This window comes from Typopeltis vanoorti, chromosome 20 (assembly GCF_054136105.1).
Source record: "Typopeltis vanoorti isolate ZY-2024b chromosome 20, IOZ_Tvanoo_1.0, whole genome shotgun sequence".
Classification (NCBI taxonomy): domain Eukaryota; kingdom Metazoa; phylum Arthropoda; class Arachnida; order Uropygi; family Thelyphonidae; genus Typopeltis; species Typopeltis vanoorti.
Genome location: NC_143568.1, coordinates 58,146,314 through 58,165,867, shown reverse-complemented (window position 1 = coordinate 58,165,867; position 19,554 = coordinate 58,146,314). Strand labels below are relative to the sequence as shown.

General features: G+C 33.5%; 1 protein-coding gene across 1 annotated transcript in view; it reads left to right on the top strand.

Moving 5' to 3' along the window:
- The window catches only part of Polr1E (RNA polymerase I subunit E), a 145,576-nt gene that overhangs the window by 27,267 nt on the left and 98,755 nt on the right, over positions 1 to 19,554 (top strand). Inside the window, exon 4 of the mRNA XM_090410465.1 lies at positions 8,041 to 8,132. Coding sequence (XP_090266591.1) covers positions 8,041 to 8,132 — 92 coding nt within the window. The remainder of the gene's footprint in view (positions 1 to 8,040; positions 8,133 to 19,554) is intronic.

The window sequence follows — 19,554 nt, the reverse complement described above, 5'->3', positions numbered from 1 at the left end:
CAGGACACCAGAGTGTACAGAGGATTTGAAATTGAAAGCGATCACTATTTAGTCTTGAGCAGGATAAGATTGAATTTCATATTGAAAAGAATAACATTTAAGAAAGTTTTAAAGCAAATAAAAGTTGAGCATCTCTCAGATGTGAACTGTAGACTAAAATACAGAAAGATTATTGAAAAGAAAATGAAAGAGTTTGAGAACAGGAATCAAACCTTGGAGATTCAGTGGCAAACTCTGAAGAAAACATGGATTGATTCTGCCAGAGAGGCATGTGGTGAGGATATCTGCAAGGATAAAAAAATCAGAACTCCCTGGTGGACACAGGAAGTTAAAGAGGCAGTGAAGGAAAAGAAGAAAGCATATCAAAAGTTCCTGGCAAATAAGTCAGCTTTTACTCTTACAGAATACAGAGACAAATGTAAGAAAGCTAAACAGTGTGTAAAACTAGCTAAACAAAAGTCATGGGAGGACTTTGGAAAGAATATAGAAAATAAATATCAAGAAGGTGGCAAAATATTCTGGAGGTTGTTGAAGAAGCTTAGGAATGGAGGAAAGAGTGCTGTAAAAGGAGTTAGAGATGATAAAGATGACATGAAAACGGGAGAAAAAGATATCCATGAAGTATGGAGTAATTACTTTGAAAAACTGCTAAATGAAATAAGCAGTGATAAAAAACACTGACCAGGCATGCAGTCAGGAATATATATCCATACTTGAAGTAGAAAAAGCCATCAAAGGCTTGAAATATGGAAAGGCAGCAGGAATAGATGATATTCGACCAGAAATGCTGAAGTATGGTGGTATAAAAGTCTTACAGTGGCTGCACTGCATAGTTCAGAAAGCCTGGACTGATGGACGAATTCCCGATGATTGGAGTAGAGCTCTCATCGTACCCATATATAAAAAGGGAAATAAAACTGCATGTGAGAATTACAGAGGTATTTCCCTACTGAGTGTTCCTGGCAAGATCTATGCAAGTATACTTGAGAAACGGTTGAGAAGAATTGTGGAAGAAAAACTTGATGAAGAACAAGCTGGATTCAGGCCAAATAGAGACTGTCAGGATCAGATCTTCACTTTACGACAAATAGTCGAGAAAGCATGGGAATATAACAAAGATCTGTATTTAAGTTTTGTCGATTTGGAAAAGGCATATGACAAGGTGCCAAGAGAGAAGCTATTCAATACGCTGCAGTTATATGGTGTCAATGGGGCATTATATCAAGCAATACTTAGTCTTTATTTGAGTTGTAAGTCAGCAGTTAGAATTGAAGGAAGTACAGGAAGATGGTTTAATGTTAAATCTGGTGTGAGACAAGGATGTATATTATCCCCTCTGTTATTCATTATCTATATGGATCACATTATGAAGGAAAATGGTATTAAATCTGATATCAAAATTGGAGATGTTAATGTCAGCTCTTTGCTTTATGCGGATGATGTTATACTTCTAAATAAATCCGCTACAAGTCTGCAAGATTCTCTGACTAAATTGAATAGCTGTTGTAATAGATATGGTATGAAGGTCAGCAATAAAAAGACAAAGACAATGAAAATAGGCAGAATCATTGAAAATGTCAACTGTGTTGTGAATGGAGAACCTGTGGAACAAGTAAAACATTTCAGTTACTTAGGCACCATTTTTACTAAAGATGGTAAATTAAATATAGAAATAGACAACAGAATCAGCAAAGCTGGTATGGTGGGAAGTCAATTGAATAAATTCATATGGAATAAGAGAGAAATTAGTCGAAACACTAAATTAGCTGTATACAAGACAGTGTTCAAACCAGTTTTAACTTATGGATCTGAGAGTTGGATCAGAAGTAAAACACTTGACCAAAGACTAGAGACCGCAGATATGAGAGTCCTGAGAAAGATTAGAGGCATGAATAGATGGCATCAATGGCAATATCGTATTAAAAATGAGGATATTAGGAAAGAACTTGACATTGTCAGCATCCAGGAATGCGTTAGCAGAGCTAATCTCAAGTGGTATGGTCACTTAAATAGAATGGGAGAGGAAAGATTAGCAAAACAAGTTTTCTCTGCCAAGTTGGCAGGAAAATGACCCAGAGGAAGACCAAGATATAGGTGGATTGATACGGTACAAAGTGCCTTAGACGATAGAAATATAAGATCTGATAATGTTGGAGTCTTGACAAGTAACAGACTGATTTGGAGGAAAATTGTAGATAGGAAGTTAGTAATGATGTAAATTTTTCATGCAGTACTGTCATATCCTGTACACCCCTTGAGGGTACATGGCAGGAATTTGATGATGATGAAGATTAGCAGCAGTATATCACATTAGTGGAACTGTACTCCAGGAGATTAATGAGGCCTGGGACTTGGGAGTGTTGGTGGATAGGGAGTTGAAGTTTAGGGGGCACATTGCAAAAGTGGCTAAATCAGCTCATCAAATCACTTGGATGCTGAAGAATACTTTGACGAGCAGAGATAAGCAAGTTATTGTTTCTCTGAATCGAGCCTTGATAAGACTCCATCTCGACTACTGTGTCCAGATCTGGTCCCTAGGTTTCTTCTTGATGGGGAGGAGGTTGAGAGGATCCAGAGGCGAGTGACCAAGATGATAGCAGGTCTATGGAATGAACCTTATGAAAACAGATTGAAGATTTGTGGGTTGCAGAAACTAGTTGATAGGCGGAAAAGGGGAGATATGATTGAGACATTCAAATTGCTAAAGGGTTTCTATAGGATTAATTCAGAGGATATTTTTGAGAACAGGACTGGTGGTGGGAGGACTAGGAGACATCCATGGAAACTGGGCAAGAGTGTGGTTAGTAAGGGTGTTAGTGCTGGTTTTTTTTACTTTTAGAGTGGTGAATGAGTAGAATAAGCTGCCAGAGTCTGTTGTGGGTGCTATGACAGTGAATTAGTTCAAGGCAAAGTATGACAGATACTGTGTGAATGTCAAATAGTTGTGATGGACATGATGTTTAGGGCCTCCCTCGATGAGTCTAAGGACTCCTTGGAGTTGCCCGTAATAATAATAATCATGGGTGACTGCCAAAACAATTGCAATTTTAGTTGCTGGTGGTTTTCTCTAAAGTCATAACATAAGCCAATCATCTTTCATTTATCTCTATTAAGGTTCAGAACTTTATTTTCTTTTCATATAAAGCTCAATTCAACCTGTTTTATCCCCCCACACCAACAGTTGTTCTGTTTTTAATTGTCATAACATACATCTGATAACTTGTAAACATCTTTCTAATAGACCTCATATGAGGTCTGTATGAAAGACCTCATTAACATCTGCTTTCGAGTTCCAAAAATCTAATTTCCCTCATAGCAAAGTTATGGGGTTCTTTTCACTCTATGCATTCTCCACTATGCAACATATTTCTAGTTTTCATTTCAGTCATGAAGTGATAAAAATGATCAGTCATGTGCTATAGTTAGGGCACTTGAAAACAGTGAATCTTGCACAGTCGAAGTGAATGAGAAAACATGGAAGTTTTTCATATGATATATGCATTTAAATTAAATTGCAGTAATAATTCCAAAAAATAAAATTTTTAATCAAATTAATGTATTCATTTAGTTCAATATTAAACTTACACATATATACAGTATGCACATATTTACTGTTAAAAATATGAATCTTACTTTTCTTACAATATAATTTCACCAACAAAATAAACCAGTAATTATAAAAATAAAACTTAAAATTGGCACTATTTCATTAAATACTGCAGTACATCTATATATATCTTATTCTTCAAACACTTTTATCTCTTAAGAAGATGTGCAAATTGTAATATAGTATTGTCCTAAGCTTATTTTCACAGCTCACAACATAAATTAGCTTAGTGTAATTAAATATGTGAAAATTGGACAAAACACAGATTCTTTTTTCATACTGTTATGTAAAAAATACAGAGGTCTTGCAAAGATAAGTCAAAGCTGAATCATGAGACTGAGTGCATCATGAAAAGTGAGTCTGGTTCCAAATCATGTGCTGCCTACTTTCCTGTTTTCGTGAATTTTATTATTTGCCTTCCCAATTAAAATTATTCTACATGGATAATTTACATAAATTCATCCTTAATTATGAATGATAAACAATCAACAAAAAGTATTTTAATTATGACAGTATGGACTGAAATGAAGAGAATAAAGAATTTGGGAATAAGGAAAATGAATTTCTCAAGTTCTTGAGAGATAACTATCTCAGGCAGAATGTAAAGAAGGGTACGCGAGGATCAAGTGTTTTTAGATCTGATCATTTCATCAGAGGAGCTAATTGTGAGTTGGGTATCACATTTTCCTCCACTTGGTGAGAGTGTGAAATGATCACTTGGGTTGTGGCTAGCCATATGCAGACTATTGTGAAGAAAGGATATATGTGGACTTATAAGGCTGGTGATTATAACAAGCTTAGGAGACAGCCTGGAGCTATAGCATGGAATGAGGAGTTGAGCAGTCTTTCTTTAACACTATTCAACCAATTCAGCTCTCTTTTAAAGTTCCATGTAACTAATGGAACACGTAGTAATTCTTTAACTTCTAGAATTATTCTCAGTTGCCTATTACTTTCCTGGTCCATAAATAGTCCAATTACAGCACTGAAGTTCTAGACACAGCAATCCTTTGCATTCAGTTTGCTGCCTCTCAGTATTCTCCTCGTCTGTCTGTACTATACTATACTCAATGCTCTCATGTCCCAGCTTAGTCCTGAAAAAGAGAAGAGCGTCAGTTTTCTCCGCTCTCAGCTTATATACCTCTCTTCTTTTTTCCGCCCAAATTGTTTCTCACGCTCTCTTATGTCAATTCTTTCTCTGGAGTTCAATACCATATCTTGCGATCCAAGCACGCGCTAGCTATTTCTAGCCCATCTCCATAGTAACAAACAAAATAAAATAAAAACAGAAATATTGCATAACATTATACCTTTACATACTGGTAGTGATAAATAAAAAAATTAAAATATTATAGTTCACATAAGGCATTAAACTTATATATACAATTCCTCATAATATTAAATTAGAAATAATCAAAATAAACAGAATAATATTTCAATATAAGGTTCATTGCTAACACATATTTTAGATTAATTAATAAAATTTAATAAATAAACTCAAGGCAATTACATGAATAATAATTTACAATCATGGGATTAATATCAAATAATTTTTACAAGTATAGCCTTTGGTATGGTGGATTAAGTTGGATTCTGTAAGGAATATTAATAATTTAAATTTCTCCTTAATCAGAATCCAACATTAATATCTTTGGGCCACTGTTTTTTTATGAAGTACTTGAGCACATAGGTAAATTTGCATTTTTACTATCTAACACCTGCTTTCTATTGAGCCTGCTCTAACGACTGAACATGGAACTTTTTCAAGCTGCCTCTGGTAAGCTGGGGCAGTGGTCTTCACTTGGCAATGAAATTCATCTCCCACCTAAAATTTGATAACAAAGAGAGAAAAAAAATCTTCAAAACACTAAACTATATATGTAAACCTGATATTCAGATAGAAGGTATTAAACTAAGTTCTTTCTTCCATGCAAATGACATTATTACTACTACTCAGGCAGCTGTATGGATCCAGTGGTGCATTGTGGGAGGTTCACGCTAACCTCCATCATATAATACAATATCATATCTCTCCTTAGAAGTCAAGCTATTCCATTTATATAAGTTAGAATTAACTTTTTTCGGGTTTCCTTTTCATATTGCGAGTGGTCATGTAATTTAGTGCTCGTGTAAAATTAGCGATTTTTATCTTTTTGTTGTTGTGTTTTTTCATTAGAAAATTAGAGTATTATAGTGTATTAGTGTAGATTTTTGTATTTTTTTTTAGAGTGTTAGTATATTTATAACATTTTTATTGTGATATTGTCAGCATGGCACCAATGCGACGAACAATGTTGGCAAAGACCATGTTGTCCTGCTATTTGAATTTGCAGGATATCAATAAAGAAATAGTGCACTTAAATGTTATCCTTCATAGGACAAAGTGCAAAATTGAAAAATTGCAGAAGCGGCAAGAGTTAAGCAGAGCTGAAAAAAGAAAGAAGAAGGTGATCCAAAAGAATAATAAAGATGACCAAACAAACAAAATAAGGAGAAAATTATGTATGGAGACTCAATAATCAGGGGAGTACTTAACAAATGTATGAAAAAATCGTGTTTCCAGAGAGCAAAAATTCATGATATTAGCCACACCATCTGGATGCAAAATGCTAAGTTGAAGGAAATGATTGTCTTGATTGGTACCAATGATTTAAGAGACGAGAAGTATTCTATGAGGGAGGGTGTAAAGGAGTTGTTAAAAGAGGCAAAACCGAAGAGCCAATAGCCTATTGAATCTATACATAGATTGTGCAGAAGGAATGATGTAGAATTTGTGGAACTGGGGTCTCTATTTGATTGAAAGAAGAATTTCTACAATGCAGATGGACTGCATCTGAATGGTTTTGGTGTTTGAAGAGAGCTTTGTTTCGCCGAGCATGCTAATGTGCAAATTGAGGGAAATTTAAACAGTTAGGATGGAAGTAAGTGAGTGAGTTTGTGTGAAGGCATCCATCCAGGTAGTGTGAGAATGACCAAGTAAGCAATCTAGTCTCTCAAGCAAAAATATTGAATATGGTAGTCAATTCAAAAAGTAAAGGTGGATGGGAAAATAAAGGGATGTTGCCGTTTCTATATACTAATGACAGAAGTCTCAGGAAAAGAGGGAGGAGAGTTTGGCATTGGTTAGTGCAACCTTGCCAAAAGTTATAGGCATTAGTGAGACTTGGCTAACAGCAGATGATGTAGTTACAGAGATTGAATATGACGGGTGTAGTATTTTCAGTGAAGATAGGATGGGAGGGAGGGAGTACTGCTGATGATAGCAGATGAATTGCATCCAAAAGTAATAGGAGACAGGCGGGAGGGTGGCTGTTCATTTGAAGCAATCTGGTGTGAGATTAAGACCAATAAGACAAATATACAGTTGGTTGTTGCTATAGGCCAGGGGGGTTCCACAGATGATTTGGAAGACATGCATCACCAAATTAGTACAATGAGTACAGGTCGAGTGATTATTATGGGAGACTTCAACTATAGAGATATAGACTGGAAGGAAGAAAGATCACATGGCAGAAAGGAAATAGAATTTATACACCTGCTGAGGGATAATTACTTGAGGTAGCATGTGATGGAGGGGACTAGGGGTGGGAGAGTATTGGACCTGATCAGAAGAGCTATTCATAACCAAGGTGACAACATTGCCTCCAAGTGGATGATGAGAAAGGATTCTATGGAAAAAGAAGAAGAGAATCTTATATCTTCGGAAAAAGACCTTAACAAAGAAACTGACTATGAACATTTTGTTATTGTGTAAACAAGGTGTTTAGTCTAGTAGACGTGATTAAGTATATGTTAAACAAACCAGTAATAGAATGAGTCAGAGAATGGGCGATCTCTAAAGTGTAAGTTTATTTTAAAAGGCCTGGGATCCAGTTAACTTTGTAGTTAGTTGTGTATATGATCTTGAGTCAGTGATTTTTTAGATTCTTAAAGAAACAATTAAAAGTCATTGCACCAATCGGAATTGAACCCTTGTGCATATAAAATAAAATAAAAATAAAAAACTTGGAAATAGAAATAATCGTTATAGAGAAAATCTCATAACAAATGAGGATTGATAACAATTAAACAATAAATAATCTAATAATTTATTATTTAAATAATTTATAACAAGTGGCTACAGAGATCAAATCTCTTTATAATACAATAATGCTATCATGCTTTTCATTACTTGCTTTAATTTGTATCTATTTCAAATCCAAGTATTCCACTTTTCAGTGGTTATTACATAAATCTTCATCCTGATGATATAGGTGGAATGACTAATGAATCAGTTGAATCATGAAAATTGAGTTAACAATAACTTTGGTACACTTATACTATAAAAACCTGGCAGACTTGAGTATAAGTTGCTAAGTGTTTTTAGCTTGCCACATGAATGCTAAATTGTCATACTATAAAGCATAAATAGATTTTCTTTTCCTTTAATTTAGGTATCAAGTTGGAATTTTGAACAAAAAGACAGGAAAAATGAAGCTTTTGGATGCCAATTTATTTCAGTGCCGACCTCTTATTCAAACTACATGTAAGAATTATTCATTTTATGAATGTTGAACATTCAGAAAACATTTTTAAGTATTACACTGAGTGATTTGTTTGCTATTTGTCAGGTAGCAAAGGATTAAGCAAGTATGGGTATGCAGTAAGTTTGACTTGCTTGTGGACTATGAGACTGCTTTGAATGTGAGCAGTAGCAAGCGAATGAGAGGCTGTGAGTGTAGGTATGGAAGTAAGCAAGACCAATGGTAAGTCAATTTGCAGAACTTGTCACAAGAAAATGAGCAAGGCTGACTGTAAGATAGTGTGTAAGACTGACAGTGAGAATGACAGTAAGAAAGTGTGATTGATGATAAAGTGAGTGTGGTGGCAGTGAGAAAGCGATTCAAGATATGAAAGCAGATTTGTTGTGAAAATCAGACAAAAGATGAAACATATGACAAGTAAAATTAGAATTGTAGATATGCATGAAAGACTAAAGAACAGTGAATGAAAAGTGGCTGTGTGAAAGGGTAACGAATGATTCATTAGATCATTGTTTCTCAAACTTTTTTTGACTACGGAACACTTCACAAATCCTGAAATTTTCATGGAACACCTTGGTTATTTTGTAATGTATAAATTAATAATTAATTGATAATTTAGCTGATTTTTTATTATTAATCAATAAGTGATAATTAATTATTAATCAGCAATTAATTAAACATCAATTAACCATTATTAAATTAATTTGTCAGCACAAATTAATTTAAAAATGACAAATTCCAGAACTTTTCGCGGAACACCTATTCGCCTTCCGGGGAACACCGGCTGAGAACCACTGCATTAGATTATTAAAGGTGCAGTGAATGAGAAGGTATGCAAATTTTTTTTTTTTGCATATGGTGCAGTGGGACTAGTAATCATTGTGTTTGAGTTGAGGTGACACGCAAAGATTATTAATAGTATAGTGGAACTCTGTGAGAAGAAAGAAGTGCAGTTTGTGAGTGTGTGGGATGATTTTATCAGATGGATGGAACTGTATAAGACATGCAGGCTGCATTTAAATTGTTTTAGTGTGAGTCAACTGGAGAGATAATATAGATTGGAATCAAGAGACAGCATTGGGAACAAAGGGAATGAATTTTTGAGAATTTGAGAGATATCTATTAGGCAGTACATAACGGAGGGCACACAAGAATCAAGGGTCTTGGATTTGATCATCTCATCAGAGGATATTGTAAATGCAGTGTCAAATCTTCTAGTTGGTGAGGGTGATTATGTAGTGAGCACCTTGGGTGATGGCTATCCATTTGAGGACTTCTGTGAGAAAAGGATTTATATGAAACTATAAGGCTAGTGATTATGAAAAGCTCAGGAGTCAGCTTGCAGCTAATTATGGAATGAGCAATTAGATGGAAATTAGAAAGGAGATCAGTGCTGTTTGAGTCCTGTTCAAGAATTATTTTGCAGAAGCCATATTTGTTCCAGTGTATTCCAATGGTCAGGAGGTTAAATAAGGTGGGTGCAAAATGGGTGAATGAAGAGTTCGGGCATTCAGTCTGGAAGAAGGTATTATGGATGTAGCACAAGATGAGTGGTGACAATCAGTAGCATGAGTACAAAGAGCAGGCAAGAAAGATAAGAGTAGCAGAACTGCAATATGAGCAGCAGTTGTCGAGTGAGGCCAAAAATAAAAAAAAATCCATGGGGTTCATATCTTGGGACATCATACTGATGATGTCCCAAGATACTTGGGATAAAATATTTACGAATTAAATAGTCATTACTGTGGTTAGTACGTGTGTTTTTTAGTGATGAATTTACCACAGGTTTCGTTATATAAAAAAAGAATTCAGAAGTGAATAATTAAACTGAAACAGTTGGGGTTTAGTGCACTGATTGAGGATTGGCTGTCTGAGAGATATCAGTAAGTTCTGTATAGGGAGCATATATTCCAGAAGAGAAAAGTCATAGTACTTGAACTATGTATATTGCCAACACCACATGTTCTCTCTCTCTCTGTCAAACATAAACTACAGTTACAATTCATTTTAATAACAAGATTTTACAAAATTAATTAAACATTAAATTTTTATTCTCTTTGTGGAGACTTAGACAAGTGAATCTAATTATAATACTAAATTGGAATTCACGATGGAGTATTAACTGGGGGAGGTGGGGAGAGTATATGCTTAATTAATGCTTTCTTTCCAGTTCTTTGATTTAGACTGCTTAATACATAAGTCATCTAATAAAAAAATATATATATAAAGATGTGGTGTATCTTAATGAAACTCAACAGATAATCACCACAGGGGAATTTGCATTTTATTCTTTGGAAAGCACAACGTGATTAAAAGCCCATTTATTCCTGTGAATAAAATTGATTCTTTTTGTGTTGTCGAAGAAAAATAAATCCTATGTTTTACAAGAAAAGGACTGCTTCTAGTGATCTCAAAAAAAAATATAAAATAATTAGCGCATTTTGGGATTTATTACTATGTAAAAAAAAAGTATACACTTGATTATTAAAATCATTACTGAATAAAATGAAATTATTCTTTGCAAACAACAAAAACAAAATATAAATTTTTTTTAAAAAATGCACATAACAGGTACAAATTGTACAGGATGATTTACTTGCTTAGTGCTCCATCACTGCATATATTCATGACACCTAGATGAATCATCTGATGAACATCATTTACAAACTACCAGTATATATAGGTGCTGTTTATTATTGATTATTCCTTTATCTTATAAACAAATCTCTTTCTTTTTTTTAATTATGCCCATCATAAATGCAAACATACATGTCTGGAGATTGTAGGATGACATGTAATTCGATCCATCCCACAACAACTTATTGGACGCATACCTAATACCACAACTGTAAATTATTAATAATTCATTTGTCTTTAATGAAAGTATTTTTAAACACACTTTTTTCTTCTTTATATGTGCCACTCATTCTCACATGGTTCATGTCTCATTATTGTCATTTCACATATTTACATCTTTTAGTTATTTAAATATACCACTCAAATGTAAGATTTCCCACCCCACACACACTTCTCTGTGCAGTTTAGGTTTCAGTAAAAACGTACCTACAGTTTGTGACATGCTTGCCTTATATGCAAACAGAAAGTAAGAGAGAGAAAAATTTTTCTATCCTACTCCAAGACTAAGTATAGCCTGACATCATTTGTCCCTATATACCTTGAACTTGTTATATCAGACATTGCTGCTATATTTGCTTGCTGTAGATGAGAATTTGTTTAAATGTTGATTGCTAATTATCTGTTAACATATGAAAACATATGATTATTGTTCTTCTACCTTATTGCAAACAGAATACAACAAATTGTTGAAACCCTATAGAGCTCAGTGCACAATATTTCATAGCAGAATTAGCCAGTTCTCAAAAATGGCATTTTTCAGATAAAAACATCTTGCCAGCAAGATGAATATTTCCTCTCCTCAAATATTTTTTTTTTTTGTTACTTGGACGCCAATGATTTTTTTTCCCAAGGATTTCAATGATGCTTCCAAAGTGTCTGTTTCATTGAAAACAAGAACTGTATAAGGTAACTAGTGCTATACCACAAGGATCAGTCCTTAATCCATTGTTATTCATTCTACATTAATGGTGTTAAATTGTGAATGAAGATATTTTATATATTATAATACTTCATTCATATTTAACATAATCTACCTTGTCATAAACAAGACTTGTAAACATTATTTGTTGTTGGTCTATTGCTTGTACTATATTATTCTTATATTTGCTTTGAGTTTTATTTGTTATTAATTAATTAGATAATCATAGGAAATATGTAATAGTAATAAGAAATTCATTTTAATTAGTTTATTCTGTAAAGTTTATTATAAGAAGCTGTGTGTATGTAATTATAAATGTACCTTATGTGAACTGTGATATAATTTTTTTGTCATTTCTGTAAGTAAAGGTAATTTTATGAAATTCTACTGATGGGATTTGATTGGCTATTGACGGAGAAACGGAGTTTATTTTTAGTTAGCTCATGCGGAGAGCGTGAGCTACTGTGTATACAGAAAGAAGCCAGTTGATATAAGCTGAACTGGTTAAAACCAAATTTTGGTGGGAAGGAGGGAACGTAGAATGGAAAACAGAAAGAAGTAAAAAAAAAGGAGAAGCGTAGTAAAAGTAGTAAAAAAAAAGACGACAGCATAGAGATCGGTAGTGAGTAGCTGAAAGGCTTCTCCTTTTTTTTTACTCCTCCTCCGTAAATCGACTGGGAATGATTAGAGAATTAATAAGCATTTCGAATTACTTCTATGGGAGTTCTGAAGCTATGAGAAATTCCAAATGGTTAGTGGAAGAATAGTGCAGAACTGAAGTTAATACATAGAAGAATATAAAGAATTAGTAGATAACTTAAACCAAGTGTATCATGACTTGTGTATTTCTGTGTCAATAATTCAGTTATTATAGTGGAAGATTTCTTTTAAATTGTGTTGCCATAAAGAAGAGTCTACAAGAATTCCAAATGTGCCTATACAAATTCGTTGTGTGATAGCAGTAAACCAGTAAGAGCTGTCCTTTCTATAACCTGTGAAGCCATGACAGTTAACTCCGTCAGATGTATTATGACCCTAGCTGTGATATTATATCAATTAATGGTCAGGTGTTAGATGTACTGAAATACTTTCCCCTCGAAATAATAAGTGTTATGTTGTTCTAATGAGTGTTTGCTGACTGAGAAAGAATATAGTGTAGCCTGTCATTGGATTACTTATTGTGACATTAAGAAAGTTAAATTTTTGAAAACTTTTCTGAACTTGATTAACTGAGCATAAAGAACTGAAAAATGAATATTCGATAGTTAATGGATCGTAATTATTCTGAATACTTTAGACTGAGTTAATATATTTATTATTTGATTCATCAGTTGGGTAGAGAAAAGTTTTCAAAAATTTAACTTTCTTAATTCCTTATTAGGTTTGTTGATAAATACTAAAGCTTTAAGAATTGAGAAATATCAACTTTAGTCTTTATCAACAAACCTAATAAGGAGGTTACTAATACCTGAATGTGAATTTTTGTAATTTTTTCAATTGGATAACCTTTAGCAAATAGTTATGCTTGATTGTATATGTTGTGCTATTCCACATTAAATGTTTTCTTTTGTTGGATTAAACTAGGTGTTTGCCTGATTTTCTTTCATTGCACTGCTCATAAAATTAATCGGACGTTTGCCAGAAACCTTAAATGCTATTAATAAGCTCGGCCTGAAGAAAAAGTGATAACATAAGTATAGTTGATGATTGAATCCTCTATATTAATTAGACTATTCTGAATATAGGGTGGTGCAGTATAATACAAATTTTCTTATATTCAGATGAGCATCAATCAACAACTAATGAAGAAAAACGGAATTTAAAGAAGTAATGATAAGATTAATGAACCAACAAAAATGGAACAGTCAGTTAGGTAGGATGTTCCAACATTGCCATTGGGAAGGATAGGATTTGATAGGTGATATACAGCTATTTGCTGATGATGATGAAAAGATAAATTCTCCACTACTTTCAGAATGAATTAAATAGGCTGGAATTGTGGGCATTTGAAAATGGCTGTCAGTTCAGTGCTAATAAATGTAAAGTTGTACACTTCGGTGTGATCAGATATCCAGTGTCATATTATATTGATGGAATTATGCTAGAAGAAACTGATCAGGCTAGGGATCTTGGAGTTTTTAGTAAATAGGAAGTTGAAGTTCATTGGCCATATAGCAGATTGCAAATACAACTCAGAGAATAATTGCAATGCTGAAATAAACTTTGACATATAAAGATAAGGAATCATCTTGCCTGTTTACATGACTTTGATAAGATCTTACTTGGATGAGTGCATAGTTCTGGTCTTCTGATTTCCATGGTGATTCTGATACAGTGGAGAGAATGAAAAGGAGAGTGTTAATGTCGGGTTGTGGAAAGACAGATTGAAAATTTGTAGATTGCAGACAAGCAAACAGGAAAAAGAGGGGTGATATGGTTAAGACTTACAAAAACTTTTAAAAATGTCATACAGGATTTCAGTAGATGGAATTTTGCATTTTATTAAAGGTGGAAAAAGGACGAGGGGACATCCTTGGAAGTTGAAAGTGAATGCCGTCAAGAAGGGGGGGGGGATGAGAGCTAGATTTTTCTCTCATAGAGTGATGCATGATTGGAATGGATTGCTATTGGATGTTGTGTGTTCAGTGGTGTGAATGAATTCAAGAATAAGTATGACAGCTGTTGCAGGTAGTATGTGGCCTCCCTTGATGGGTCTCATAGAATATAATAAATATTATGGTTAAATAATTATTTTAAATATTAAAATAATAAATAAGCATATAATAAATCTCATAGAAAAATCTATTTTGGTACTATTGCAAAGAGACAAAAATTCCGAACTCCAACAAACTGAATTTCTTAGCAAATGATGTCCCACTCCACTCTCCAAAATTTTTATTTGCTGAAGACACATGTATATTATTAATACAAGATTCCAAAAGAAATAATGGTGCTGCTGTAATATTTAGTCTTTGAAAACAGTTTTCCTTCTTTTCTTCCTCGTCTGTCAATACCATTTATTTTTTAAAACAGCACTGTTTTGTTTCTTTGATTTCAAGGAAGGAAAGCTTTACTCGTAATCATCATCATAATACTAATTACAGGTATAGACCATATTGGTCTGTTCCGGTCTTATTATCCATCCAATATCCTTTTTTGAGGTCTATCTACCTTGCCTTCTCTTTCCAATTGGCTTATATTTTAGTATTTGTTTTGGATATCGGGTGTTGGCCATTTGGTTTACATGTTCAATCCATTTTTGTTTATAATTGTTTACTTTACTAGTAATCCTACCACCTTTATATAAATGCAACCAACTCACTTTCTGTTCAAAAGACTTTATAATAGCATTAAGGATAGAAATCAGTCTTTCCATTAAAAAAAGGTCTTTCCACAATAGTCACTCCACAAGTGCTGTGGAGACAATCAATCTACATGTGTGATATTCATTTTTATGGGGAATATATCTTTATTCACTGTAATCATTTCTTGCCTTTTAAATACCTTAAATGTACCTTTTAAAGGGTGTACTGGGAAAAAACTAGTAATTTCATTACTAGTTTTTTGTTTTTTTTTTCAGTAGTTTGTTTCCACATTTTGAGGTCTTTATTTAACCAGCATTTCTCTTCTGACATTTCTAATTCCACCAGTTTTTGTATGTGTGGATCTTTCCCTGTTATATTCACTATATATAAATCTTAAAAAATTCATTAATTGAATTAAATATATATATATATATATATATATATATATATATTTGAAAAAAATATAGATTTAATGACTATAAAACCGAGATAACATATAAAGATTTTAATGATAAATACTACTAGTTTCGGCATGTTCCAAACAATGGCACGCCAGTTGGAACAACTTGAAAAAATACAACGTTTTTATGTATCGATTATGTGAGGCAATTTGTACCTGTAATTTCCAGTTTGTTTAAATAATTCAATGTTTATTAGTATTCCTTTATAAATACCTGAAGAAGGCTGCCATATGCCGAAACTAGTAGTATTTATCATTAAAATCTTTATATATCTCGGTTTTATAGTCATTAAATCTATATTTTTTTCAAATGTACAACAACCGAGTAAAAGCTGATCACCACACATATATATATATATATATATATATATATATATATATAGTGATTGTTTAAAAAAAAATATTCAGCATGAATATTTTTTTTTAAATTGTAGTATTCATTAGTTTTTTTCATATCATAAATACATATGATTACTGAAATATTAACATAAAAAAGAAGAAAAAGTACTGGTATTGCTAATTTAGTGTGCACAATAGTCGCCCCTAAATATAGCAAATCACCACCATAACATGACAAAATAAAATGATAAATTATTTAAGCCTGTTGATATTTTAATAGATTCAACCCAACTTCATAGCAAAAAGCATCCATTAGAAATGCCTGGGTTCTACAACTAGACGTCCTAACTACAGTATGTAGTAGATTCAGGACTTTTTGTGGGTAAGATCACATTAAAAATAATAATTGTTTTCTTATAACTGAATCTTGTGCAAAGGATGTTTGTAGCATAGTTTGCTGAGCCTACTTCCATGATGTGCAGTTTGAAAGTAGTATGAAGAGGTATTATTTCTGGAAAAATTGCCATGTTACTCTTAAAAACTATTATTTTTACGGCTATTTCACCTGCTTTCGTTTAGGAGTGTCTCTTTTTTTTTGTGTGTCATTGGCTTTCTATTCAAAAGTTCTTAGGGCATTACTGATGTATTATAGAGACAAATATATGCAGAATAATAGAGAATAACATCCCTATTCCAGAACATTTAAACACTAAAAAAAATGCAACAACAACAAAAAGAAAAATAGAATAAAAAGTACGGGGAAAATAGAAATAACATTTTAATGCCCTTGAATAGAAACATATCCTGCAAATTGACAAGACAACGAAACAATGCTTTGAATATTGGAAACGATAGCCATAAAATGTAACGAAAACCCAATCAACGTCCACCGACCCTACATGATCTTCGAGTGTTGGAAGCTCCATAACATTAAAATTAGGTCACGATCCCGAACAATAGGCAATAACACAAGCACTCCAAAGGCACGAACAATCGAAACGGCTTGCACGCCATTAATCCCCTCCCCTGATGCCTTTTTCAATAAACCCTTCCCCTTCCTCAAAAAAATCATTTCTATTTTCAGCCACCTTTTCCTATCTCTTCCACCACCACCCCTTTCCAAAAAAGCACTCTGCCCACCCTTAATAGTAATATTATATATATTATATGAAAAAACCTGGTTTTTTTTTTTTTTTTTTTTTTTCAAATTAATTCTCCCACTTTTCCCAAAAAAACCCTTCCTTTAACAGCAGAAGTATTGCACATCGCGAAAAGAAGACAGCCAACATCCAAGCAAGATATGACTGAAATTTCTTCCTCTATTATTCTGCATATATTTGTCTATAATACATCAGTAATGCCCTAAGAATTTTTGAATAGAAAGCCAATGACACAAAAAAAAAGGCACTCCTAAACAAAAGCAGGCAGAATAGCTGTAAAAATAAATAGTAGTATGAAGATCAGTGGCGGCCCGTACATAAGCACTGCAGCACCCCCAAGGAAAAAATGAAAAAATTAAAATTTGTTTGTGTTTATAAATAATAACAATGCTTACAACATTATATAAATGCAATACAACATATTAAAGGTTACGGCTTATGTTTTGACATTGATTGAATAGTTAATAATTGGAATTGTTTGATTAACACTTTAGATTACGAAACAAATGCACTGCAATCTAATGCCAATAGTTTGCATATTACGTCATTCCCAACTGTAACTGCTCAAACGGCGGTGTATTTTTAGTATGTTTACGCACCTTATTTCTGTGAGATATGAAACTTTATTAATGGTGCGTGTGCGTGGTGAACTATTTTTTGTAAATCTTATTTTATTTTGTTAAAATAACATATAATTATTTATTTATTATAGATACAAGGCTGAATTATGATGAGTGTCACTGTTGAAAATATGAAAAGAATAATATTTTTTCAATTATCGTTACACAAAACAAATGCACGGCAATCTAATGCCGATATTCGTTTGCACTTATCATTGCTATTGATACAAAACTTTTATTATTGGTGTTTGTTCGTGGTGAGGATGAAATATTTTTAATATGTAAATTTATCATCATCATCATCAAATTCCTGCCATGTACCCTCAAGGGGTGTACAGGATATGATAGTACTACATGAAAAAAATTACATCATTATTAATTTCCTATCTACAATTTTCCTCCAAATCAGTCTGTTACTTGTCAAGACCCCAACATTATCAGATCTTATATTTCTATCGTCTAAAGCATTTTGTACCGTATCAATCCACCTATATCTTGGTCTTCCTCTGGGTCGTTTTGCTGCCAACCTGGCAGAGAACACTTGTTTTGCTAATCTTTCCTCGCCCATTCTGTTTAAGTGACCATACTACCTAAGATTAGCTCTGCTAATGCATTCCTGGATGCTGACAATGTCAAGTTCTTTCCTAATGTCCTCATTTTTAATATGATATTGCCATTGATGCCATCTGTTCATGCCTATAATCTTTCTCAGGACTCTCATATCTGTGGTCTCTAGTCTTTGGTCAAGTGTTTTACTTCTGACCCAGCTCTCAGATCCATAAGTTAAAACTGGTTTGAACACTGTCTTGTACACAGCTAATTTAGTGTTCCGACTGATTTTTCTCTTATTCCATATGAATTTATTCAATTGACTTCCCACCATACCAGCTTTGCTGATTCTGTTGTCTCTTTCTATATTTAATTTACCATCTTCAGTAAAAATCGTGCCTAAATAGCTGAAATGTTTTACTTGTTCCACAGGTTCTCCATTCACAACACAGTTGACATTTTCAATGATTCTGCCTATTTTCATTGTCTTTGTCTTTTTATTGCTGACCTTCATACCATATCTATTAAAACAACTATTCAATTTAGTCAGAGAATCTTGCAGACTTGTAGCAGATTTATTTAGAAGTATAACATCATCCGCAAAGAGCTGACATTAACATCTTCAGTTTTGATATCATGTTTAATACCACTTTCCTTCATAATGTGATCCATATAGATAATGAATAACAGAGGGGATAATGTACATCCTTGTCTCACACCAGATTTAACATTAAACCATCTTCCTGTACTTCCTTCAATTCTAACTGCTGACTTACAACTCAAATAAAGACTAAGTATTGCTTGATATAATGCCCCATTGACACCATATAACTGAAGCGTATTGAATAGCTTCTCTCTTGGCACCTTGTCATATGCCTTTTCCAGATCGACAAAACTTAAATACAGATCTTTGTTATATTCCCATGCTTTCTCGACTATTTGTCGTAAAGTGAAGATCTGATCCTGACAGCCTCTATTTTGCCTGAATCCAGCTTGTTCTTCACCAAGCTTTTCTTCCACACTTCTTCTCAACCGTTTCTCAAGTATACTTGCATAGATCTTGCCAGGAACACTCAGTAGGGAAATACCTCTGTAATTCTCACATGCAGTTTTATTTCCCTTTTTATATATGGGTACTATGAGAGCTCTACTCCAATCATCGGGAATTCGTCCCTCTGTCCAGGCTTTCTGAACTATGCAGTGCAGCCACTGTAAGACTCTTATACCACCATACTTCAGCATTTCTGGTCGAATATCATCTATTCCTGCTGCCTTTCCACATTTCAAGCCTTTGATGGCTTTTTCTACTTCAAGTATGGATATGTATTCCTGACTGCATGCCTGGTCAGTGTTTTTTATCACTGCTTATTTCATTTAGCAGTTTTTCAAAGTAATTACTCCATACTTCAAGGATATCTTTTTCTCCCGTTTTCAT